The sequence below is a fragment of the Akanthomyces muscarius genome, chromosome 1 (genome assembly GCF_028009165.1).
Source record: "Akanthomyces muscarius strain Ve6 chromosome 1, whole genome shotgun sequence".
Lineage (NCBI taxonomy): Eukaryota > Fungi > Ascomycota > Sordariomycetes > Hypocreales > Cordycipitaceae > Akanthomyces > Akanthomyces muscarius.
The window spans coordinates 2108349-2132185 of record NC_079241.1 but is presented as its reverse complement, the minus strand read 5'-3'; the positions used below and the strand labels follow the sequence as shown (position 1 = coordinate 2132185).

Here is a 23837-nt window from a genome sequence, read left to right as displayed (position 1 = left end):
GCTGGGCATAATCGAGTCATCCCCCTTCCCCCCCGATGCCCTGGAGTTGGACACAAACTGGCCAAGACCCGGCATGGTGGAAAGGTGGTGTATGGCTGCCTGCCACGAACAGTGCTCGTACCTGAAAGCTGCCATGCCTCAAGTTGCCTGGCCTGAGGGATTAGGCCCATTCGGCAAAAGCTCCGTTGTATACGTAACCCTATTTCAAAGGCATCGCTGCGGCGGTCGCGCAGACGCGAGGCTGGCTACTCTGTCATGCGTGTCGCTGTTTGGGGGGGGGGGTGTTCGCACACAAACCCGTACAGCAAGGGCGAGCAGAAGCCCTGCTTTATTTTCGCGCCGATAATAATGGATGGGGAAGTATACAGGCTCCGTCCGAGAGTTTTCTGAGCGGCGTGGAAATTACGCTGTGGTCCTCTTCACGACTGTGGTCCTCTTCACGACTGTCAATCCCTAAATGTAAATGCCAGCTTGTTGGTGTCACAGCGTGTTACTTGACGCTAGCGATCGTGGCCATCGCACAGGTTTACTGCAGCAAGCATTTTATCTAAATCCATCATGTTGCCATTTATAACAGTCTAATATCTGTCTCAATTTAATACATAGCTGTTCCTCTTTCCGTATCACGCCAAACGTCCATTGCGCTTTGACTTCTTCCACTGCCTTGCCAACAGCATCCCCCGCACTCGACGATCGTGGCGGTGGTGACGCAGAGCTCCCGCGACGGGAGGCCGGTTCAGGGTCGCACTAGATGTGTTGCACTACATGTGGTAAGCTTGTGCTATTAGCTGACAGAAGAGAATTGCAGAAGTGCAAAGTGGTTGTAAAAGATGGCAGATGATTCGACGAAACGCACGTTCACGGTCGCCCAGTGCTTGGCGGGAGGCTGACTGCTCCTGTCGGGACTTGTAATAGCGCCACATCTGGAAGACGAGGTCCAAAATGGCAATTCCAAGTGTTGCAGAGTCAATGATGGCCTCTGCCGATAGGGAGGCAGCCATGTTGTGCTTATTTGTGTATCTCGCGGCGTCGGTGAGTTGTGTAAGTACGGGGGGTGGTGTCGATGTCAAGTGGCAGATGTCAGGCGCAATATAGCTCGGGAGTGACAGAACCGATTGACAGGGAAGACGCAGAAATAGATACCAAAAGAGAAGAGAGAAACTGAAGCGGCCGCTGGTGATAGGCTGCAATGCTTGAGTTGAGACAGTTGAATTAACACGCAGGTGAGTGGGCGTTTGTCCAACTATATACTTTTTGCCCATGTCAAAGTCAGGTACGAACACTGCTTGTTTTCACGGAGCCACTAGTGAAAGTTCTGTGGAGGACAGAGGCTGTGCTGTCGTGTCAATCTACGTGTGGTGCGTCTTGTCAGTCGAGCAAGTCTCGCCGCGCTTTCATTTTTTTAACATTCGGCCCGTGCTTTTCTTCGACTTGGCTTGGGGGCCCTTTCTCCTCCATGTTTCAAGCGTGGCTTTTGTTCCCCTTACCATCGTCAACGGCATCGTTTCACCGCTGAAGACCCAGCAACAAGCTCCAGGCCTTGTGATACGGCATGCACACGTTTCCACGTCGACATCTCTTCTTCGACAGCCATTTTGTCTGCTATCCCAATGACGTCGGGAAACCATATTAAACAATTTAATGACAGGAAGCATACATTGCTTACTTGATTGGGCGGGAAGAAAAAAGAGGTACTGTATGAAACACACGCAGCATCTTCAACTCTCGTGGTGAATTTCATCAACCTGCTGCACATGGCGGCGATTTGTGAGCTAAGGCGCTGCAATTACCGAAACAAAAGCCTGGAGACACTTTACTGTAGCGATGGAGGCGCTGAAATGGCTTGCCAGCCTCTACAGCACGCACAGGGCCGGCGGCAGTCAGCCCTTCAGCGTCTACAACAATCCCGAGGTCACGCCTCCTTGCGCCATCAAGGCTGACCTGGGGTGCCAAAATCAAGGCTTGTCCGTTGCAGTGCACGTCTGTAGAGGAAAACTCAGCCGCACCGGCGACGAGAGCAGGGCATCCACAGAAACACCGGCTCCAAGCAGGAACGAAGAGCGTCGCCCCGATGCTCAGCTGTGGACAGCGACCGCCGGCAGAGCGCTAGCATGGCAAGGAAGAACATGCACAAAGGTCTCAGCTACTGTGACCACACATCTGTTTCTTCAATTGGCTGGCGAAAGAGTTTTGCTCTGGTGATGCTGACGCCGCCGACTGCTCTTCCAAGCACGGATGGCCATTCGGGCCGGACCCTCGAAGGGCTCTTTTGTCGGTCGGTCTATCGATGCAACTCTTTTTCCAGGTCTCCGTCTCATGAGAAGGTGGTATCCGAGAGGCTGGAGGCCCCTGAGCCATAGTCTAGGCCAGAGTCTGCGCGAGTGTCTGCGCGACATGGCGCAATCCTAGGTAGCTGCAGGTACAAGCAGCAGCCACGGGGGCAGGCCCCGTCGGCTTGGTAGTGTGTGTCTCTACTGAACTGTAACGCCGAAAGATGGCTGCCTGGGTTTTAAAGCTCTGAGAGAGAACGTGTGTGTGCTGGCTTGCATGTTGCGTGAACCAGTCCGCAAGTGTACTCAAGCCCAATGAGCCGGCAGTCCTCTGCGGGCTTTTCTCGCAAAGTCGGCCAATGCCAGAGAAAGCAAAAAATGACCCGCTAGGGCTACAAAGATTGAGAGCAGGCCAGATAACTATGTGCCAAGAAAGCGGCGCCCCGTCACCCATCTTGGCATGGGGGCCAGGCTCTGACGCTGTCTTGCAGGGGCGAGTAGGCCCAGTACGGCCGCGTGGCAGCAAAGTCTCTGGCCCGAAGCCACCGACAAGCCACCCGTGGAGTGTAGGCAGATGGCGCTCAGGAGGCTTTTCGTGTTGCCGGGTTTGGAAACCGGTAGCAGTTGGGCGTCTTGCGCGATTTCGAAGTGTCCCTGCTGCACTTCAGACGGGACCAGCCCCCAGTGGAGCTACCAATGGGAAGCGAGGCGCTGATGACTTGACTAGCTCCATATCATTCTTATTTATTTTTTCCTTTCAAAGAAGGATTGTGCGAGCCAAAGTACACAGAGGCCTTGTACAAATACCCATTGAGCTTGCCACCGTGTCGGTGGCGCACCCGTTGGTGAATTTCCCGGTGTTGGCCTCACGCCTTTCGTCTTTCTTCTTTCAAAGGTACCGAAACCTCTCCACTTACCCAACTGATCCTCTGAGCTAAACTTGAATAAAATCCCCGAATCTGTAGGGGGAAGGGCGCGGGGGTGGGGGGTGCCATTAATAGGCTGTGGAGAAGCAGCCGTTGGGTGGATTCCGAGCCCCGGAACGTCGGCGGGAGTCGACACGCCCACTCAGTTTAAGCCTTAGCTTTACATGCCGTCGATTTGGCATTCCTTCTCTCTTCTTCTAAATTGTGCCCGCCAGTGGTCTGGCAGCAGGAAATAGGCTGTGCACGTGCCTCATCGTGTCATGTCGAGATCTGCCCAAGGGGTCGTGCACCTAACAAAAAAAGGGTCGTACACGTAGCACTGCTCATTAGCATAACGCGATTCGGCGTGAATCAGGCATGACCATTTATCGCACAGCCGTCGCGGTCTTTGATCTCTGGCTCGCTATTAGAGACAGTTATGGTTAGCACAAATCATCTTTGAGCGTCTATCAGACACTCTTTGGCAGCGTTTCATTTACAAGTTTCGTCTGCCCATACGTATAATGAAACAGAACCAAGCTTGGGCCTTTGATGATTCGTGGCTTAAGCGCGACGGCTGTCCGACAAAGTATCATGTCTGATTCACAGCTAATCAATCTCCTCAATCAAGAGCAGCAAGAACAATGATTGAGTGAAGAGTAAAGGCCCACAGATGACTATTTAAGCTGCGATAGATCCGGCCATCTCAAATTATCTTCAGTCACCCCCAACATCCTCTACAATTCAACAGAGAAGTATAACTACAACATTCAACCATTACATCATTCTAGACCCTCTAGAGTCTAGTTACATCTTTTAGCCATCACCTCATTCTCTATTGTCCAACAGAGAAGTCTACTTACATTCTCTACCCATTACATCACACCAGATTTCCTGACTTGAGCCATGTCTGTGCGAGGCCGACCCTACGACGGGAGGCATCTTCAGGTCGATTTTGACGGAGATGATCACATGATGCAGCTTTGGCAGAAGGCTTCGACGACGAAGAACCATAGCGATACGGTAAGGCTGTGGACGTATGCCTTGTTCAAGCTTGTGTACGAAAACCCCACTATGATCGGAGCTTCCGACTCCATCGCGACCCCCTGCCAAGTCGGATCAGGCAGAACCATCCTCCACGCCGCCGTGAGCGGCTCGGCAAAAGACGTCTGCGATGCGGAAGACGAAGTGCTTGATTATATCCATCTTCATAACGCCGCAATTGGGCTAGGAACCTGGGTCCTGGTCGCATGCGGGCCCACCGCAAAGCTCTGGAGCTGCTACCCCAGCTCGGGGGGGTCGCAAAGTAAGGATCCAGCCAGTGTTCTCTCGGAGCACCTCGCGGGCCGACTCGTACTTTGACCTGAAAAACCGTGTGCTCGAATGGGAGTGCATCTTTCACCTCCTCAGGGGTCACAAGCACCCCACGGTTCAGATTTTGACAAACGTGAATTTAGGCAGATTAAAATTCTTGCCGGTGGACGACGCAACCGAAGTTACCGATCTACAGGCCAGCGAAGCCGGCGGATTCCAGGGCATCATGGTGGCCGGCAGAGTCATAGATTTCCCCGCCGATACCCTCTGGCTCAAGGCCGTCATCTTAGATGACGACGGCGTGCTGAGGTGCTGCTATAGGTATACCACCAGTGTTATTGCCGGTGAGCGTTTGTACTACTGGACTTGGCGTGTGCCAGGACTACCTGATCCGTAGGATCAAGTGCTTGACTGGGAAAGTCGAACGAGACAAGCAGCACGATGAGGAAGGTGACACAAGCGCGCGGTCAAGTGATTTACATTCTTAAATTGGACAGGTAGATAGAGCTTTTAGTAAGAGGCATCCACTATTTTGAAATTAAACCTCTTGTCACTCAAACTATGGAATTCTCTTGTAGGCACAATGTGTAGACGACCTCCACCGCAGGGACGCATATAGCGCTTCTATAGCTTGAGGTGAGAAACATATGATACAAGCAGTAAACGCCTAGATTTGGACAGTTGAATCTTCCTGATCGTCCCAGTTTCATCGCGTGTAAGTCGGATAGGGCGTGGGCGCCGCAATCTCATGATCTGCAACACTAAGTCACTTTCGGGGTTTTTGTTTTTCTTCTGCTTTCTTAGCACACGCTAAGCCGGGCATCTTAGCCACATTTCTCTTATTTAGTTTCCTTCGGCACTGCTTTGATCACCGAACCCAGCCATGTATGGGGCGTCCTGACGGTTGTGGAGAGGCCGCCACCGTTGCAACGGCGGTGGATACTAACGCCCGATCCCTGATGATGGGAATCACGCCAAGTTAAAAAATAAATTATAGTTTCAGCCTACTCCGCATCCATACATGGCGCTGAGGCCTGTCTTCTTTGTTCTCATCAGTGGCCTCTGCAAATGGCCTGGCCCAAGCGCAGAATAATGACACGTTTCTTGAGGTTGGCGCAGGCTTGGCCATTCCAGCGTACGGTCTTGGCAACAACTGAGGTCGACAATCGCCGAAACGCGCGATGATCATGTCTCGCTCGCTGCAGAAAGAAATCGTGGAAAACAGCACTGTCTACATCGTAGTCAAGAGAAAACTGATCCAGCATTCACCCCATTCTAGTCGCGTCTCATTACTTTTGCATCTCTCTTTGGTCCACGTGGAAATAGTACATGTATAATCTTTGTACTTATTTGTAGGTTGACTGTGTCGATTGACCTTGCCGGAGGTCTGCATCTTGCTGTAGGTTCGTTTTTAGTGCAGAAAAGCGACAGCGAACACCGTGAAGGAGCAGCGCAGCGAAACCCATGCGATACTGCTGCCAGGACCGAATCCGTGCCATGTCGACACATTTCCAAGGAAATGCATAAGACCTGCACTGCGTCGGCTAATCCGTCACCGTTGCACCGTCATTACAGACACTACCAGCATATCGTGAGAGAAGCATTGCTCCGCATTGTCGGTGCCGTCCTGCTCATTCATCAAAGAAAAGATCTCCATTATCCGCTTCTACTGGGGTGAAATATTGTCGATCATTCCCTTTTCTGTCAGATTTGTGAATATTCACAAATCTGACTCACGTGCGCTTCAGCTACAATCAATAGGGGCTGCGAAGCATCATCGTCATTGGGTTGGCCGATTTGGAAGTAACAGCGCTCACCGATGAGCGTACGGGCGGTAAATACGACTACGAGCATGGTGTTTTGCATGATGATGGCAATGACGGCATGTCTGTCTGCTTGAAAAGATTCATTCCATGCTACGAAGCGGTGGGCTGGCACACGAGCGGCCTGATCCGACAAGGCGGAATGAGAGAAGCGGCCAGGTCTTTGATGCAAGTTTCTGTTCTAGCGGTGGCTTGAGAAGCGAATCCTTCCCATCAACTCAATGTGTGAGTGCGGCCATGGTCCCTTTTGGTGCTGGCTCTTTGCCTTGGCCCTGACTCACGGTGGCCAGGCCGTGGGTGGCAGCTTTCAGGGCTCAGCAAGCCTGTGGAGGCGTGTAAGTCAAGGCTGGGTCCCTACACACTACACTGTTGCTGCGGAAAAGGCTCGCTAATTTTAGTTTGATCTATAATGACGCTAACCATTCGAGTTTATCCGTATATTCTACTCTATAATAAGTATATCCATCTGAGATTCAACCATTTTTGCAACATGACCGTCTTCGGCGTACATTCAAGAATTGCAAGCATCTCCTCTGGATGGTGTCTGCATCACATCCTCTTGAAGCTCGCAAAACAATTCATAATACTGGGAAGCGATATGCTTCTATGCATCTACGGGAAATACTTAATTTGTTCGTGGAGCTTGTATTCCACATATCGGTGCAGCGATGAACAGGACGGTGATAACACCGCTGGCTCCCGTAAGTGGGCTGTCAAATGTTGCACTAGATCTGGTGAGCATTTTTCGGTGATAACGGAGAGAAGAGTTGGGATATAAAGACAAAGTGCGAATGACATACTCTCTGTGTCGGCCGATGCGCGGCGGGCGGCCATCGCCTGCCGTCGCGCTTTGTGGGAGCGCCAGAGCTTGATGAGAAGAGGAACGAGAGCGAGGCCTAGTGCCACAATGGCAATTATGGCCTCGTTCGAGAGAGACATGGCATATAGTATCCAGTGCAGTAAGGCTTCTATCGCTCGGTTGGGGTGCTGTAAGTGCGCGATCAACTACGTCAGCCGCGGCACGCCAGGCGCAAGACTTGGTGTGTAAAGAGGAATTGACTTGAAAGAAAGAGAAATTCATAAAAAAAATGGCAGCGGGCCAAAAAAAAAACCACAACGATGGGAAGAGCAGGAAAATAGGTTCCAATTGTGCACGCATCCGTATAGAAAGACAAGTAGGTGTGCTTCCTGCGAGGGAGCATACTTCACAATGAAAACCTTACCGGGACGCAGACCTCTGGGAACAGTCCAATGCTTCTACTTACGTAGTTGTTTAAAACGGGTGCATACAAGACTTTTTCTTACTTTCACAACAATGAAAGAAGATACAGATAACCCACGCCTTCGTGGGACAACCTCCGGGTTATGTAGTCTCGTTTGTTCGAGCAAAGGGTGGGACTACGCAGTCTCACTTGCCTTTCTCACGACGCTTTTCTGTTCGAGCAAAGGGTGGGTCTACCCAAAAAACGGCGGGCGGGCAAGCAGGCCAGCGCTTGCTACTGTGGCCTATAAGAAGGCGCGCAGGGAGAGAGTTTGGGGATGATCAATTAGTTGATTGGTGATGATGATGAGGCTAAGTTCTGTGTGGGTGGAGAAGCCACCTCTTCTGACTAATAATTCCTCTGCCAAACTGCCTGCCTACAGGCCCTATGGGCTGTGGCTAGCTAGTAGATAACTAGCCGGTGAGGGGCCGTGACAGGACCAGGGCATGCAGGACATGGGGATGATTGTGCTTAAGCAGCCCGTACCTAGTATCATCTTCGCCGCCAGCAGCTCGTCACAGCCAGCAGTAGGCTACTTGGCTCGAGTTTTTCCTTCTTTGGCTGCCAGAAGCAAGCCACATGCCAGGTTGTAGAAAAAGTTCAGGGTGACGATGTGTTGACGTCGCCGACAGCAGAATCACTTCGAGAAATGGATGCGAGGCTGAGGGCCATGCAACTTGAAGAGGCGGACGGAGTGAGACAGCCGTGTGGCCGTACCAATGAGAATGACGGAATAATCCTTGCACAAGTACCATACATTTACTTATTGTCCGTTGTTAGCGCAATATTTGCCTTAAACGAGGTAGAACGAGACACACAGCGACCTTACTATGCTTGTGATATGCTTAGAAAGGACGTCACTAAGTTTATACTTTTCTCTCTGATATCTGAGTTGATAAAACTTAGATTTGCTGCACTCATCCGATCACCGTCGCACAATAGTTGTAAACTAGGGGGGAACATTGTAATTAGTCATGTGCATCAGACTCGGGCGCACTCCCCAATCTATTCGAGCGAACCACATGGTGTCAAAAATAGAGCCTTGTGAAATGTGCTTGACGGCCAGGTAACGACCATCTTCCGGTACAGGCACGCGAAGTACGTGTTGGCCATGCAGGCAGTAGTCACGGCCGACAAACTTTGTCCAATCGGGGATGAAGTCGAGTTCAATGACAGCCCAGCAGACGTGCGCCGCCACCTCAAGACCGGTAATGCTAGGTGGAGGCCGCCTCGCTACACCTGCAATTATGGGCTGTCCCTCTTGTTCACTCGACTCTGTGTCTAATGCAACGGATTGTATCTGCAGAGTAGACATGGTGTCGAAGATAATTTACTTGTTGATCAACTCCACACTTCTTTCCACAGCAATAGTTCCAACCCCTTATGCTTCGCATTCACATTACTAGAGCTTTAAACAACCTGTTCTAGTCATTGTATTGCATCTACGAACGTCGGGTCCGAAGCATGTGGGCACTTTGTGGGGACAGGCCGCCGTGTCACGGACCTGATAGATATAGTGGACGTTAGGGATGTTTGGCCTTGCTAGCTACCTTTGCTGGATCTTTTGGGTCTCTGTGGCCGAGTGATTAATAAAACGCTACCGGTCGTCACACGCCTTGACAAGGACAGTAGAACATGACTGGAATCGTCCTAGAAATCGAGTTTAGACTGCATCGTTGAATAGCAATGCTTGGTTTTTCCCCCTCGCCTTGCCCGTCAAGGCACAAAACATCGGCACGCTTCATAGTTTGCGTTCAAGCGAGTACATCCTGTTGCACCCTGTATCTTTAGCAGCATGAACTGGGTTGCTTACTGGCTGAGGCGCGCCAGACTTATTTCCTCTCCATCAATACCATTCATTCGGCCATCATTAGAAGGAGGAGGGAAATCAGACTTCCACATGGTAGTGATTATGATGTAATTCTAGCATATAAAGCGGATAAAAATTCCGCGCTCAGCCCCCTCTGTTGTAGCAAATACGGGCTCCCGGTATTCCTTCTCTTCGTCGCAACTCTATTTCTTGCACGCCAAGGTAGACATTATCATATTTGTACACATTGTCAAGTCGATCGTTTCAATCTCACTTTGAGCTTTCCTCACTCGTGGTCTGCTTGATGCGGGTTCGTGGTGGGCGTGGAATGACACGAGGCAAATCCGTGGTAGAAGGCCATGTAACGAAACTCGTGTCGCTCGTGGACTTCACGGCTGGGGTTTTGATTCGGCAGAACGAGAACCGGGGTGGCCGCACAGAGTGCGCGTGTCGATGGTGATGTAGATGACGGCTGGGAACGAAACGGTGTAAGTTGCACTGCATCTTGTTAGCGTCCGATACCCCTTACAGAAAACGTGGGGAGGGAGGTGAAGGTACTTTCAGTGTCGGACAGGGCACAACGGATAGCTTCTGCGCGACGACTCGACGTGTGGCAGCGCCAAAGAGTGACAGAAACTGGAGGAACAGCGAGAAGAGCGCCGACGAGTGCGATAATGGCCTCCGGTGTCAAAGGCATGAGCACAGCGTACGAAGTCAAGCACAGTGGTAGGTGCGCGGTAGAATGGGGTGGGTGAAAGCCACTGCCAACGGATAAACCGCAATTGCTTATGATAGAAGACCAGAAAAAAAAAGAAAAGCAACAAGGCAGCAACAAGGCAGTAATAGGATGATAGGGTCAAGCTGGGCATGATCTATCCTAGAATCTCAGCAGCGTAGATGACGCGGAGCGAGCAGGTATTTTATATCAACATCCAGCGTTCAGGAAGTCCACAGGTGCTTGAATTCGTGCACACCGTTTAAGCATGGTTATCCACCACTGATGTCTCATGTCTCCCATTCGCGTAGCCAATTAGAGAGTGCATCGAGAAATCGGCCTTGCTCTTCTTAGCTCGAAGCTGTGTGCCTTGCGCTGGGAGTGGGTTGACCATTTCCCTTAGTCCAATCAAGCTACTTACATGGCCCAGCTTGCCAGCCCAGTCCGAACCGCGCTAGGCTTTATATAGTAAGCAGCTTGGGTACCCACAATATGTTGCCCTGCAGGAAAGTGCAAGTTGCAGGAAAGTGCAAGTTGTAGGAAATTGCAAGTTGTAGGTGCAAGTTGTAGGAAAGTGCAAGTCGCAGGAAAGTGCAAGTTGCAGGAAAGTGCAAGTTGCAGGAAAGTGCAAGTTATAGGAAATTACAAGTTGTAGGTGCAAGTTGTAGGAAAGTGCAAGTTGCAGGAAAGTGCAAGTTGCAGGAAAGTGCAAGTTGCAGGAAATTACAAGTTGTAGGTGCAAGTTGTAGGAAAGTGCAAGTTGCAGGAAAGTGCAAGTTGCAGGAAAGTGCAAGTTGCAGGAAAGTGCAAGTTGCAGGAAAGTGCAAGTTGCAAGAAAGTGCAAGTTGCAGGAAAGTGCAAGTTGCAAGAAAGTGCAAGTTGCAGGAAAGTGCAAGTTGCAAGAAAGTGCAAGTTGCAGGAAAGTGCAACTTACAGGAAAGTGCAAGTTGTAGGAAAGCGCAAGTTGCAAGAAAGTGCAAGTTGCAGGAAAGTGCAACTTACAGGAAAGTGCAAGTTGTAGGAAAGTACAAGTTGCAGGAAAGTACAAGTTGCAGGAAAGTGCAAGTTGCAGGAAAGTGCAACTTACAGGAAAGTGCAAGTTGCAGGAAAGTGAAAGTTGCAGCAGATTCTAATGCAGCAAAGTCCAACTTCAACTTTTTAGAAAAAGCTCCGACCCTCCAACTATTGCTGTTTGTCCTCCCTGCCGCGAGTAGTTTTTGGTCTATAGTAAAAGTTCCCGCTTACTTGCAAAACCAAAATGTCTACTGCTACATCAATGGATTTAATTTGAACATTTTTCTGTTCCAACGCCATATCCGCTCGAGCGTAAATGCAACACTGAATGGTTTGTGTAGTTTGTCACAGCTCAGGCCGTGCCATGTATGAAGAAGCGTCCATAAGAGTACGACTCCTGGGCCGAGGACATCTAGGATAGGCCTCCGCTCTCCTATTAGTGAGTAATAGATTCATTTTATTGCCTACGATGCTTTCATCTGCGATCCATCTTTCATTGACTTCGTGCTAGCCGCTATCCGACATAGTTTTACGCTTGCTGTACATGCACTAGGCACGTACGCGACGAATGGGTAGCTAATGTGAATCATGCCAAATTTTGAATTGCTGAAGACGTCTGTTTGGCTCAATGAGCCGCCACACGAAGTTCGTTGGTGACTAGAGCCAAAAGTAGGCGTTTCCTTCGGTTTGAACGTACATCCCTCCGGTGCGCTGCAGGATCATGCCTCGCTGCGCCGCAAGCACCTTCTCGCGGCGCCACAGTACATGTAGTAGTTCTAGAGAACCATACCTATCGCGCGTCAGGACAATGACCAAGATTGCAGTTGGTCTCGGGAAAATGACGGCTTCCCTCTATCCTTCAATTTTATGACTTTTGTCTGACACTTAAAGCTGGGGCTAAACAGCAATTGGGTCACCCGCGAGCGAGCGTGTGCTCCGACACACTTGGCTTGAGCCGGCCAGTTCTGAAGATCCGTCGTAGTTTCGAGAGAAGTGCAGCAGCATGTTGTTATGCGGCAGAGATAGAAAGAGAGCCTTCCGTGATATCTCAATTTTGTGCTCCGTCCGCGTTTTCCGCCATCCCCAACTATCTTGGCCGTTGCAACACGTGGACGAGATCCCGGCCCCGCATAAGTCGCGATTGACTCGGTAATTTGTAGTTGGTCAGCCTTCTTAAAGACAGCCGTTTGGAGATTGTCTTAGCGAGGCACAGTATTTTACCTCGTCATCATTTGGTATGATTTGATTAGGTTGCCAGTTCTGTTTCTGTACCTGTCCTATATATACACATTGATTGCGAGCCACATTGCTCTCAAGACGGCTATACAAATCATTGCAAAAAATTTGTCTTGCTCGTAAAACTTCAATGAGCCGTGTATCCTCCGTCCACCAAAAAGTCCGCGCCGGTAGCATAGCTGGACGCATCCGACGCCAGGTATAGATATATGCCCTGCAACTCCTGCGTTTCGCCAAAGCGCCTGGAAAACAATTAGCATACTGCACAGTACTCTGATCTCGCACATCACATACCCCATGGGAACCTTGTCTCTGATAGCGTCCATGGTTTCTTCGGCCACAGCACCTGAGATGCCGGTGTTGAAATATCCAGGAGAAACGCTGTTTGCCCGAGCGAATCCAAGCCACTCGATCGCAAGGGATTTGCCTAGTGCAGGGGCTTTGGTTAGAATTTGTGATATTTATGATGGTTGTCAGCTTACAAAGGTGAATGAGTGCTGCTTTGCTGGCATTGTAGATGGCCTGGCGACGAGGAATGTTCACAATGTGGCCAGACATACTCGCCGTAGCGATGAAGCTTCCGCTCTCAAAGCCGTCCAGCTTGGCCCCATCAATGGTCGTCCCTTCCAACTTTTGCCGGCGAAAATGCCTGCCAGCAGCATGCGCGCAATACACGACGCCGTCGGTGTTGACCTTCATGAGGTCATGGTATCTGCGGATATCAGCGTCGATAAAGGTCTCGTCGCCCCACGAAACGCCCGAGTTCGCAACGAAAATGTCCAGACGTCCGCCAAGCTCGCGAATGGCAGTTTCGACCGCCTTATCAACTGCGTCGAATGACGTGACGTCCACTTTGTATGCCTTGCCTATAGACAAGTCAGATCGGCATCATACAGTCCTGAGATAAAGCGCATTTACAATTGACGTTGAAAGTCTTCTCAATTTCTGCCGCCCGGGCTATCGCCTCGTCGTTGGAGTTGTACCAGATGGCGACATTGGCGCCGGCCTCGGCAAAAGCTTTGGCTACCGCGAGGCCGATTCCGCCGCCGGCGCCGGAGATGATGGCCGTTCGTCCCGTCAGGCGGAAGAGGGACATGACCCCGTTGTCTGCAGGGGCCGTAGTGTTGAAGCGGCGGAAAACGCCATTTTGCATACTTTCAGACATTTCCAAGTCGAAGGCTTTATCTTCAATTGGAAAAACGTGGTGCCGGTGGAAATTTACATGTTCAAGTCGTCTTGTAGTAATGACATCGGTGTCTATTTTATATACTAGCTGAAGAGCCAAAGGTGGATGCAGCGGTTACGTTACGTGGGAGAGCTCTGCGTGGGGGCGGGGCCGTGGCGTGGAAGAACAATTGGCAAGCATCAGCGGAGAGAACATATCAAGCCATGTGCTGGGATAAATTTATCATCGCAGAAACTTGGTCTTGCAATATCTATCCCTAGACAGAGACTCCCATCATGGAACGCAGCATCCCTTCCCAACGTCCCTAAACTGCGTTGCCATGCAGCAGACGACTCAAAGCAATTCCGGGTTTACCGCCGTACCGAGTTATATACTCTTGTCTTGGTCCATAACCGCTCTTTTTGAATGCTAAACGTGCTTGTTGAGATGAGTTCTCTAAGATGTGGCCATTTCCTTGAGCGGCTTGAGATTATACGAGCATCGTTTGATCAGTATTCCGAGCCGCCCAACGCTGCCCCAGGGTAGTGCCGAAAGGCGCAGCCCATACTGCAGCTGCAGAGGTGGCAGGGGCTCTAATAAAAATGTGAAGAAGACAATTTTATATATGACACAAACTCCAGGTAATTTTACATTCGATAAATTAAATGTGAGTTTAGATTATCAGTCGAAAATGCTGCGCCGTGTCGTTCTTCGGGCGGTAGACGACTATTGAGATTTAGGTGGCGCTGACAAGTGGATGGCCGACATCAGTTAGCGACCACGACAGCTAAGCTTCTTCCCATCCTCGAGGCTCCATCACCGCTTTCGCCAGTTACCGCCTCCGCAAACATACACCGTCTCTGCCTCATGCCAACCATCTAACCAAGGCCCGCGCTGATCTGTGCTCTTGCGCACTTCATTCCCTTCACCATGTCCACCATCGCCAGCCCCCGAGACCCCTCCACGCCCCTCCGTCGCGTGCCCTCGAACATCGTCACCCCGACGTCCTCGACGCGGCCCTCCCTCGAAGCCGCGCGCTCCTCCGTCACCTCGCCCGTCCACAGCAATGGCCCGACGACCGGCCCCCTCCCCGTCGCCAAGCGTGCAAACCGCGCCGCTCTCCGCGAGTACTACAACCTCCGCGCCGCCGCCGCCGCTGCTCCTCCGCGCATCGGCGTCGAGCTGCCCGACTCTGAAGTGCCCGTCAGCGACATGGATATTCCGGGCTTCAAAACAGACGAGTACGTCGCCAAGGTCGTCGCCGAGAATAGCCTCGAGGACCTGCTGCGGCTGTACACGCGCGTCGTCGGCGAGGTGCGCGCGCTCGACGCCGAGAAGAAGGCGCTCGTCTACGACAACTACAGCAAGCTGATTGCCGCGACGGAAACGATTCGCAAGGTACGCCCAGGCACCACCCAATCGATGGCTAATGATGCTGTCAGGGCTCCATCACGGCTTGCATACTAACTTGTTCGACGTAGATGCGATCCAACATGGACCCTCTCAACCCCATGGCCTCGACCCTCAACCCGGCCATTGCCCAAATATACAGCCAAGCCGCCGAGATTCGCGAGGCCCTGCGCGCATCCATCCCCGCGCCCGACTCGGACGAAGGGCAGAAGCGCGTCGCCGCGCAGCGCCGCAAGCGCACCCGCGACCTCGCCGTGCAGGTCCTCGCCACGCCGCCGCGCCTGCGCTTGCTCGTCAGCGAGGGCAAGCTCGCCGAGGCGAAGGAGCAGTGGGAGCGCCCGCGCAAGCTCCTCCAGGCCTGGCAGGATCAAGGGATGGGCGGCGACGAGGTCCAGGCGTGCGTGGAAGAAGGCGACGCGGCGGTGGCAGAGCCCTCACGAGGTCCGAGCAGTGACGGACGGGTGTCGGCGAGGGTATCCAAGGATGGACGGAACTCGACATCATGAAGACCAGCCATGAGAGTTACCGCAATGTACAATAATTCCACCATATGCATTTAGACCAAGCATGTTCTTTGATAATTCAAGACTTCCTTTTCAAACTAGTTTCAACTTTTCGCTTTTGACGCCCCTTATCCCCCTACAACTCCGTAACATCAATCACCGTGAATGGATCCTTATCATACTTGCTCACCACCACCATCGCCTCAGGCACAGATGCCTTCAGCTTCTCTTCCAGCCGCGGCCTGAGAACCTGCTGCAGGTAGCTGCGCTCCGAGTTGCTGTGAAACACCTGCACCAGCGTCCTGCCCTGCTGAATCGCCCGCAGCGCCGAGTGGTGGCTCGTCTCGCCCATGACCAGAAGATCCACGTCGGCGCTCTTGAGCACGTCGTACCCGCTTCCCGCGCAGACGCCGTAGCTTCTGACCTGCGTCGTCTTGACGTCCGCGCCAACCGGCGACGCCACCATGACATGCCGCAGGCCGCCGAGTTTCTCGGCCAGACGCTTGAGAATCTCCGCTACCGTGACTGACTTCCCTTTGGTGAATTCGGCAAGCGCGCCGTAGCCCGCGCCGGCGTGGCTCTCGGGCGCTGTCTTGCACGGGATGGCGACGGACCGCGTTGTGGCGTGTGGCCCGGCGACGGCGTCGGCGAGCCACGTGTTGAGGCCCTGGGGCGCGGCGTCGACGGCCGTGTGCGGGCAGTACACGGCGATGCCGGCCTGCATGAGCCGGATGAGCGTGGACTGCTGGGGGTCCTTGTCGGTGATGGACTTGAGGCCGGAGAAGATGAAGGGGTCTGGGGGCAGACGTTAGTGAATGAAAGACGAAGACTTGTGAGTCTCAAGGCTTACGATAGCTGACAATGACGCTGGCTCCCTGCTCAATGGCGTCGGCGGCTACTTGATACGTCAAGTCATTGGTGACGAGCACAATGGGCTTCTTCTGGCTCGACTCTTGCTCATGGTTGCCGACAAGCAGACCGACATTGTCCCAGGCGCGATCGGCGATTTCTTCAGGGTATCTGAGATTGATTAGGGTCTGTGCAATAGACTGAGCTAGCCCAAGTTGAACAAGAGAAACTCACAAAGCCTTCATCGAGTCGGCGACAAGCTTGGTAAACTTGGCCGGCTCAACCTGCCACGCGCCCCATGGTCCTCCATTACCGGCGGCGGCCATGTTATCAGATACAGCTTTCGTAGCTGTAACGCTGAAAGCCTGGTGGTTTTTCAATGCGCAACGAGCAATCAATGGTCTTGCTGCGATGCTCGGCCCCAAATGACGTAGAGCGGCACTGCGACAAACACTACTGGTGGTGAAGCTCCTCGAGATCGATGACAGTTGCGGCTTCTGAAATGCTCGCATGCCTAGCAAACCAGAATTTTCCTCTTTTCGATTTCAACAGCGCAACGCCGTACTCTGAACAACCCAAACAGAAAATTAAACGCAGAGGATAGATAGCTGTTTGATTGAGATGAAGGTGCTAGAAACAAAGCTCAAGTGAGGTCAACGCTAACGGTGACAGGCTCCACCCCATACTGTGCCGAAACTGCAGCGCTGCCACACAGTGTTACCGCCACCAGCACCCGACGACACACGGAACCAGCAGCCCAGCCGACAGCGGGCACATCTAATCAATCTCATCGTCGGCTTGTTTCACAACCACGGCGTCAGACAATCTGATATACACAGCCAACATGTCGCAAATAACAGACGCCAGCATGCGCGAGATTATCACGCAGCGCCTCGCCGCCGTCCACGTCGAAGTCGCCGACATGTCTGGTGAGTTTCTTCCGTCCTCTCCAGGGCACAAAACTCTCACTCCCACCATCAGACGAGCCAAACACACAGCACAGCCTTCACAGCCCCTTCTCTCTCTCCAACCAAACCTGCTTTCATGAATCAAACGCATTCTTTTTTTTTTACCCTCACAGAGCGAGCGGCACTGACACTGCTCCCTAGGCGGCTGCGGCCAGGCATTCACCTCGCTCATCGTCTCCCCCCAGTTCCAGGGCCTCAACTCCCTCAAGCGCCACCGCCTCGTCAACGCCGCCCTCAAGGAGGAAATCGCCGCCATCCACGCCTGGACGGCCAAGTGCCAGACGCCCGACGAGTGGGAGCGCACGCGCACAACCGCCGCGCCGCCCACGCACGGCACCGTCGGCGGGCAGGTCGAGGGCACGGCGCAGTAGAGCGGCGGTAGTTGATGATTGTTTTTTGGCATGATACCTAAGGGAATAAATGACTTGAATAAGGAGGATGGTGCAAATTATAGAGCCATCTTAAAGAGAACCAAGGGAACATTGGGCGGCTTCGTCAGTCATTGAATATTATAAAATTTTAATCTTTTCCTTCTTTTTTAAAGAAACTGTCTCGGCACAACTACTTCATCTAACACATGCACTCCCGGAGCAAGTACTCCTTTCTCCCGTTTCCTTGGCCGTTTTACTTTGAAAATCCATGGTACATTTACAGCAATCCCAAAAGATCATCGCTCGCTCCCTGCTGCTGCTGCTGCTGCGACGGTTGCGACGCGCTGCCCTGGGCATTCTGCAGCTGCATCGCAGCCGGCAGCGGATCACTGGCTGGGGCACCAAAATTCATTCCCTCGAAACCATTCATCAGGTCATTCATGCCGCTGCTGCCGGCCGGCGCCTGGGCAGCAGGAGTACTCTGAGCCGCTGGCGCGTCAAACATGCTCATCATGTCGGCCATGCCACCAGACGCCGCGCCAGAAGCAGGGCTGGCAACGCGGTCCGGCGTCTGCGAGGCGCTGCCGTGTTCGCGTGAAGCAGGAGCAGCGCCGTCAAAGTCAATGTCCAGCAGGTTCTCAATGTTGCTCTGGGATCCGTTGGCGCCGCTAGCCGCCGCCGCGACAGAAGCAGCAATGGGCTCCTCGGCGGCGTTTTGGCGCTGTTCTTGGATGGCGGCACGCTGAATCTCGTCGGCGCCGTAGCGGCCCTTGCCTACGAACGACTCGGGAGGCCTGTGGTAGACAGAAGCTAGTGTGGACAGTTCCATCAGAAGTTGTTCCAGAAGAGCTGGCGGCAGGCTGGTCATTGTCGTCGTAATGGTAGGCTTTTGTGAGAGAATAATGTTCTGTCCCTTGTTAGCAAGGGCCATTCGGTGCTTGGCAGTCTTTAGTACATACCTTGGCAACATCCAGGTCGCCAGAGAGCAGTCGCCAGTAGACGTATGCTCTGTCGCGGATATCGGGGTTGTCGTTTTCTACAGTGGCCTGTTGCAACACCTTTTGAACAAGGTTCTGGCTGTTGCTGGGCTTCTTCAGAAACAGCTTGACAACGGCTGTCAATATTTGCAGTTGAGTCTAGTCTCGTGTTAGTCGACACTCGTCACCCATACCACTGAATACATACCTGAGTAAATTCCTCCATGAAGCCCTCCACAAAGCTCTCCAGAATCTGGTCGGCATTGCTAATTTTTTCAGCGTATTCTCCAACGATCCAGATCAGAGATCCGCGAGCTTCAGGCTCGTCCAGTTCGTCAATATAGTTGCAGAGAGCGGGGATGACGCCCTCAAAGCCGGGATACTTGCGCAAAATGTCCTTGATGACAACTACCGCCTCTTGCACAACATAGTTGACCTTTGTGGAGATCAAGTCCTCCAGAGCCTCCACGCACTTGGCGCTAGCATTCTCAATCTTGATGGCAACCTGGCCGATAGCCTTGACGGCTCTGCGAACAAAGTCCATGTCAACTTCCAGAGCGTATTCCTTAAGCTCGGAAAGGAGCTGCTCGTAGTTCTTCTCGTTTGCTATTCTGACCATAATCTCGAGCTTCTGAAGTTTAACATAGGGAGGGTCGTTGTATTTGCAGAAAAAGACGCGAAGCTCTTTGCTGAGAATGTCCGGCTTCGCCTGGAGCAGGAGATCAATGTTTCTTAGAGCAACGTATTGGACTTCGGGCGCCGAGGCAACAAGCGTAACTGCATCTCGTTAGTAATTTGGAAAGGGTAGTCGGGTGCCTGAATGTACCTAGGGGAGGAGCCATCTTCTTGAGGTATGACCCCACGAGCTCCGGATTTATCGATCTCATGTGGGTAAAGACGACTTTGATCGCGGCCAGGACGACACTGGGGTTGACGTGCTGGAACTGAGGTGCAACTCTCTCGCAAATGTGCTCCGACTCCTTCACGTCGCTAGCAGAGTAGGCTGCCAGAGTGCTCAGAATTGTCACGCGGCCCCATTCCGTGCACTCGTTGAGGGCGAGCATCAGCTTCTTGAGCGTCGCCGGTGTGATGATGAGCGCACTGGTCTCTGGTGCCGTCTCGGTAATCTCAGAGAGCGCCTGGACTGAGTTGGCCACGACCATGGGGTTGGGATCGCCAATCATTTCTTGCAGTGTCTCCAGAAATCCGTTCTCTATGCACATGGTCGGGTTGAGATCGAATAGCTTGGCAACGCAAATGGCGGCCGTCTTTCGCACGTAGGGCGATTCGTCTCGTAACGTTTTGCGCAGCGGCTCTTCCATGTAATCGACCATTTTATCTACCCGGATGCAGCCCATGGTTCGGATAGCCAGCGCTCTAACTAAAGGGTTCGGGTCTTCCGAGTCTTGGACGAATGTGTTGACGGCAAGGATACAGAGGTCGGGGTGCGATTTGGCATAGTTCCTAGCATGTCGGTCAGAGGTCGTCTCAGGAGGTACCCATATGCACGGCGTTGCAATGCAACCCAGTCTCTGCGGCCATCTCTCTACTCACATGAGATACAGGTAGACCAGCTTCTTCTGGTCCAGATCGGCGGTCGCGATATTCTTCAGCACGTCGGGGAACAGGGCGGAGACATCCTTGCCAAGGGTCATGGCCATGATGGTCTTTTGAATCGACTCCTTGCGCTCGTACGCATACTGGGACACGAGGCCAGCGCGTAGCTCGAACGTCTCTCCCTTTCGAGGCGGCGCAAAGGCGCCCCGAATGCGGTTTACCGCCATGGTTGCGATGCTCCGGCGGCAAGGAGGGGCAGCGAGGACCGCGAGTCGGTGGACGGTGACGAGGGGGTTGTGTGTCAAATTCCCTAGCGAGCGAAGCAGACGCACCAGCTAGCGAATTGGCGAATTGGTCGATAATATGCGGAGATGGGTTGCTGTCTGGCGACGCACGAGTTGTGGTAGCAAGCCTCCCGCACACGTGTACCTTGGAGGATCTTGAAGCAGCTCGTCAGTGCCAGCTCGCCCGCCCCAGCCAGTGCGAGTGGCGCTATCTGGCAGCCCCTACGCTTGGCTGTTCGTGGGTGGAGCGGGCAGGCCAATAGCGGGCTGCTGGCCCATTGAGTTTACCCACCATCACAGCTTAGTCACGCTTCAGGGTGACTCCTCATCCAAACACTCACTGACCGTTTGGCTGAATCTCCGGAAGGCTTTATTGCCTTGTGAAGAGTCATGGTATGTTGATTACATCTTCCTATTTCTAACTTTGGCGCTGTGCTCATCCGCGACAGGCCAACCTTCCAAACCTGAGGCGGCTCTTCATCGAGTCCCGCACCGACAACGAGGAGCGTGACATTTCACGAAAAGCTGTTAGTCTTTATTACCAAATATACATTTCTTATTCTCTTTATTGACAAGCCTCTAGTTCTATAATGCTGTGTTATTTATGGGATCAGTGGCCATCTTCAGCCTCATCGCTCAGAAGCTCAATGCTGGCAAATGACATGACACGCACGTCACCCCATCACCTGCATGTACTATATGTATTACAATTATTCTAGATTTCCGAATTTATGAATTGATATCAACCCCGTGCTATTCGGCGTCTTCATCTTCTTCCGCAGGCTTTGTCCCAGCCACGGTCTTTGCCGATGCTTCTTGTTTCCGCCACAGCCCCGCGAGAAACTCGTTGGTGCTCGCTTCTTCAATACTTTTATCGTCGCGCTTCTTCAGGAATCTCGGGAATCGAAGGCTCAGGCCTCGTTCGTCGCTGACCAGTCCAATCGCTGCGGTGTATGTGGGACTCAGCGTAATGTCGGCAAATGCCATCTCCCACACTTCTTGCGGCTCAAACCAGACATCCGGCATCGGCCCAGAATACTCAATGAAGCTAGGCATCTGCAGGCGCGTATTCTTTGGTTCTCCAGTCTCCGATCCATCGTCATAAAATGCCTTGTTAGCTTTATAGAACACGTCGGTGAATCCAGAGATGCATTTGCAGACGGCTTCCAGGGTCCCTGACTCTTCATTTCTCACGGCCAGTAAAATTGGTGACCACCACTTGGCCTTCCGACCCTGGCCGTGCCACGCTGCAACGGGTATCAGATCCAATGTGTCAAAGTTCGAATTATAGTCTTTCTTGACTTTGAGCCAGGAGTCCAGTCGCTTGTCTGGTTCATATGTTGCGAGCAATGCTTTTCGCCTCGACTTCTTCTTCGCTGGCTCATTAGACTCTGCATCTCCCGGTTGCTTTTTCCCCTTGGCTTTTGCTTTAGTCTTCGAGATCTGCAGCTTCGGCTCTTCCTGTTTGGCCTCACCAATTTCCTCTCCAATATAAGCTACATCCGGCAGGTTATCCAAAATCTTCACCATGATGCCTTCGCATTTGCTTTCTGTCGCAGATTTGAAAAAGTCCAATACCGTCTCGGACTCCGTCGATGTGGCATCCAAGCTCTTCACCCAGGTAAAGCAGTGAGGTACCTCGGTGAATAGAGATCGCAGCAGCTCCCGCCTCTCTCGAAACGGCCGGTTCAGCAGCGACTGTCCGTTCAAATACATCAGATCAAACGAGAACAAACATACTTGGACAGTGATGCTCCCGATTTCGACATCTTTGCGGGCTCTGTTCGTAAGCGCCTGGAAATTTTTGAGTTCGCCGCTGGCACTATCCACAGCAACAACCTCTCCCTCCATTATGAAGCTCGAAACGCCATCTCCACGTATCTTTGGTACGAGCTCCACCAGATCTGGATACTTGTCCGTCATCAGTTCCAGATGACGAGAGAAGATGGAGACCTTGCCATTTTCATCACAGTGCACTTGTGCGCGCTGCCCGTCATATTTATACTCGCAGGTGAAGTCACGACCTTGCAGCTTTGTGAGCATTTCTGACAAGTCTCTGGTGATACTTCCCAGCATTGGTCGAAGCGGAATGTGAAGCGCCAAGCCACATCGGATGAGAAGCTCTTCGCATACGCCAATCTCCAACAGGCTGGGAATCAGATCATTGTAGTTTGGGCGCTTGGCAAAACAAGCTTTGACAATTTCCTCGGCCTTTGCCCACACCTCGGCGAGCTCTTCCTTCTTCAGCTTTGCCAGCGCGGCTATGTTTCGTGTCTCATATTCAGCGTTCGCTGGTTTTGAGAGAAGGAATGCTCTGGATAGAGCAATAAGCATAGTCGTTTTAACTGCGCCAATTCGAAGATGCTGGCAAAGCGTCCGCACAATAAATCGACTCTCTTCACCTCCGCGCGCATCCTGCAACAGGCGATCGACAATACGCTGCTTCACTTCGTTGCTACCTTGCCCTTGCGTAGTAGCAATCTTGACGAGAGACTGATACACGCCTTTGATGGACAGCGGCTTGGGCTTTCTCAGCGTGAAACTCTGTTTCTTCTTTGCCTCAAAGGCCACGTCACCTGCGTCGCCATACTTGTCGTATAGAGTTTTGAGTGAACGACTATCCAGACCGCACACTTGCTTCAAAGCTTTGGAGATGGCCGACCCACCCAGACCCAGTTCCATTGATATGTATGCTGGCGAGATGGAATTTGTTGCCAGCCAAACCTGATACAATTAGAGAATGCGGGAAACATTGTAGTGCATGGTACATACTGCCGGCAGGAGGCTCTCGGGATCACCTTCAATCAGCAATCGCAAGCAATTGACAAGCGTATCCACAATCTTGATGCGACTAGCAGTTCCGCTGACAAGCACAAAGCACCTGGTAAGAAGGGCATAGGATGCATTGCCTCCATCTCGGGACCAATGCTGTTTGAGCTGATCGACATACTTCGATGGCTCAAAAGTAAGTGGCGGCTCATCCAGTGGTATGGATATCGTAATCCTGTCTTCATCCATTCCTGCGGATTGAAGTGCAAGCGTCTTCTTTCCACCAAAGATGGTCGCAGGGGGTGGTTGCGCGGGTGCATCTGGCTGCTTCTGCTCCACGTCTGCTAGCTCCTCAGATTGAACGACTTCGGCCATTGTCGGCTCCTCCCCGCCGTTGGGTTCCTGGCTGTCCATTTGAGCTGCCTCCTTGTCCCATTCGGCCTGCAGTTTCCGAGCCAGCTCCTCGTCCGTCAACGGAGCGCTGCCCGAATCAGCCGAGGAACTCTCTGGGGCATCTGCGGAGCTACCGCCATTCTGCTGTTGCTTGGAAAAGAAATACTCTAGCCCTTTGGACTGCGGTTTCTCATTTTTCGCGGCATTGTTCAGCTTCCTCTTCTTGGCAGGGCTGGACATGT

General features: G+C 52.4%; 9 protein-coding genes across 9 annotated transcripts; 3 read left to right on the top strand and 6 right to left on the bottom strand.

Annotated features, from left to right (window-relative positions):
* Window positions 1-4081: 4081 nt before the first annotated feature.
* On the top strand, window positions 4082-4886 carry LMH87_005675 (uncharacterized protein; the record flags this gene model as incomplete). Its single annotated transcript, XM_056203437.1, has 2 exons — window positions 4082-4481; window positions 4633-4886. The coding sequence occupies 2 exons, from the start codon at window positions 4082-4084 to the stop codon at window positions 4884-4886; spliced, it is 654 nt and encodes a 217-aa protein (XP_056058897.1).
* A 2038-nt stretch (window positions 4887-6924) lies between these two features.
* On the bottom strand, window positions 6925-8070 carry LMH87_005674 (uncharacterized protein; the record flags this gene model as incomplete). The annotated part of the gene is made up of 4 exons (XM_056203436.1): window positions 6925-7037; window positions 7113-7299; window positions 7578-7612; window positions 8061-8070. The coding sequence occupies 4 exons, from the start codon at window positions 8068-8070 to the stop codon at window positions 6925-6927; spliced, it is 345 nt and encodes a 114-aa protein (XP_056058896.1).
* Window positions 8071-9670: 1600 nt separating this feature from the next.
* On the bottom strand, window positions 9671-10081 carry LMH87_005673 (uncharacterized protein; the record flags this gene model as incomplete). The annotated part of the gene is made up of 2 exons (XM_056203435.1): window positions 9671-9882; window positions 9943-10081. 2 exons carry the CDS (start codon window positions 10079-10081, stop codon window positions 9671-9673), a joined length of 351 nt encoding a protein of 116 aa, XP_056058895.1.
* Window positions 10082-12476: 2395 nt separating this feature from the next.
* LMH87_005672 (uncharacterized protein) lies at window positions 12477-13514 on the bottom strand (the record flags this gene model as incomplete). The annotated part of the gene is made up of 4 exons (XM_056203433.1): window positions 12477-12591; window positions 12644-12776; window positions 12832-13215; window positions 13268-13514. 4 exons carry the CDS (start codon window positions 13512-13514, stop codon window positions 12477-12479), a joined length of 879 nt encoding a protein of 292 aa, XP_056058894.1.
* A 930-nt stretch (window positions 13515-14444) lies between these two features.
* Window positions 14445-15430, top strand: LMH87_005671 (uncharacterized protein; the record flags this gene model as incomplete). Its single annotated transcript, XM_056203432.1, has 2 exons — window positions 14445-14912; window positions 14996-15430. The coding sequence occupies 2 exons, from the start codon at window positions 14445-14447 to the stop codon at window positions 15428-15430; spliced, it is 903 nt and encodes a 300-aa protein (XP_056058893.1).
* A 133-nt stretch (window positions 15431-15563) lies between these two features.
* LMH87_005670 (uncharacterized protein) lies at window positions 15564-16788 on the bottom strand (the record flags this gene model as incomplete). The annotated part of the gene is made up of 3 exons (XM_056203431.1): window positions 15564-16222; window positions 16278-16447; window positions 16511-16788. 3 exons carry the CDS (start codon window positions 16786-16788, stop codon window positions 15564-15566), a joined length of 1107 nt encoding a protein of 368 aa, XP_056058892.1.
* Window positions 16789-17120: 332 nt separating this feature from the next.
* Window positions 17121-17615, top strand: LMH87_005669 (uncharacterized protein; the record flags this gene model as incomplete). Its single annotated transcript, XM_056203430.1, has 2 exons — window positions 17121-17205; window positions 17386-17615. 2 exons carry the CDS (start codon window positions 17121-17123, stop codon window positions 17613-17615), a joined length of 315 nt encoding a protein of 104 aa, XP_056058891.1.
* A 277-nt stretch (window positions 17616-17892) lies between these two features.
* On the bottom strand, window positions 17893-20376 carry LMH87_005668 (uncharacterized protein; the record flags this gene model as incomplete). Its single annotated transcript, XM_056203429.1, has 5 exons — window positions 17893-18522; window positions 18575-18751; window positions 18801-19369; window positions 19419-20056; window positions 20147-20376. 5 exons carry the CDS (start codon window positions 20374-20376, stop codon window positions 17893-17895), a joined length of 2244 nt encoding a protein of 747 aa, XP_056058890.1.
* Window positions 20377-21186: 810 nt separating this feature from the next.
* LMH87_005667 (uncharacterized protein) lies at window positions 21187-23835 on the bottom strand (the record flags this gene model as incomplete). Its single annotated transcript, XM_056203428.1, has 2 exons — window positions 21187-23157; window positions 23206-23835. 2 exons carry the CDS (start codon window positions 23833-23835, stop codon window positions 21187-21189), a joined length of 2601 nt encoding a protein of 866 aa, XP_056058889.1.
* Between the last annotated feature and the right edge of the window lie 2 nt (window positions 23836-23837).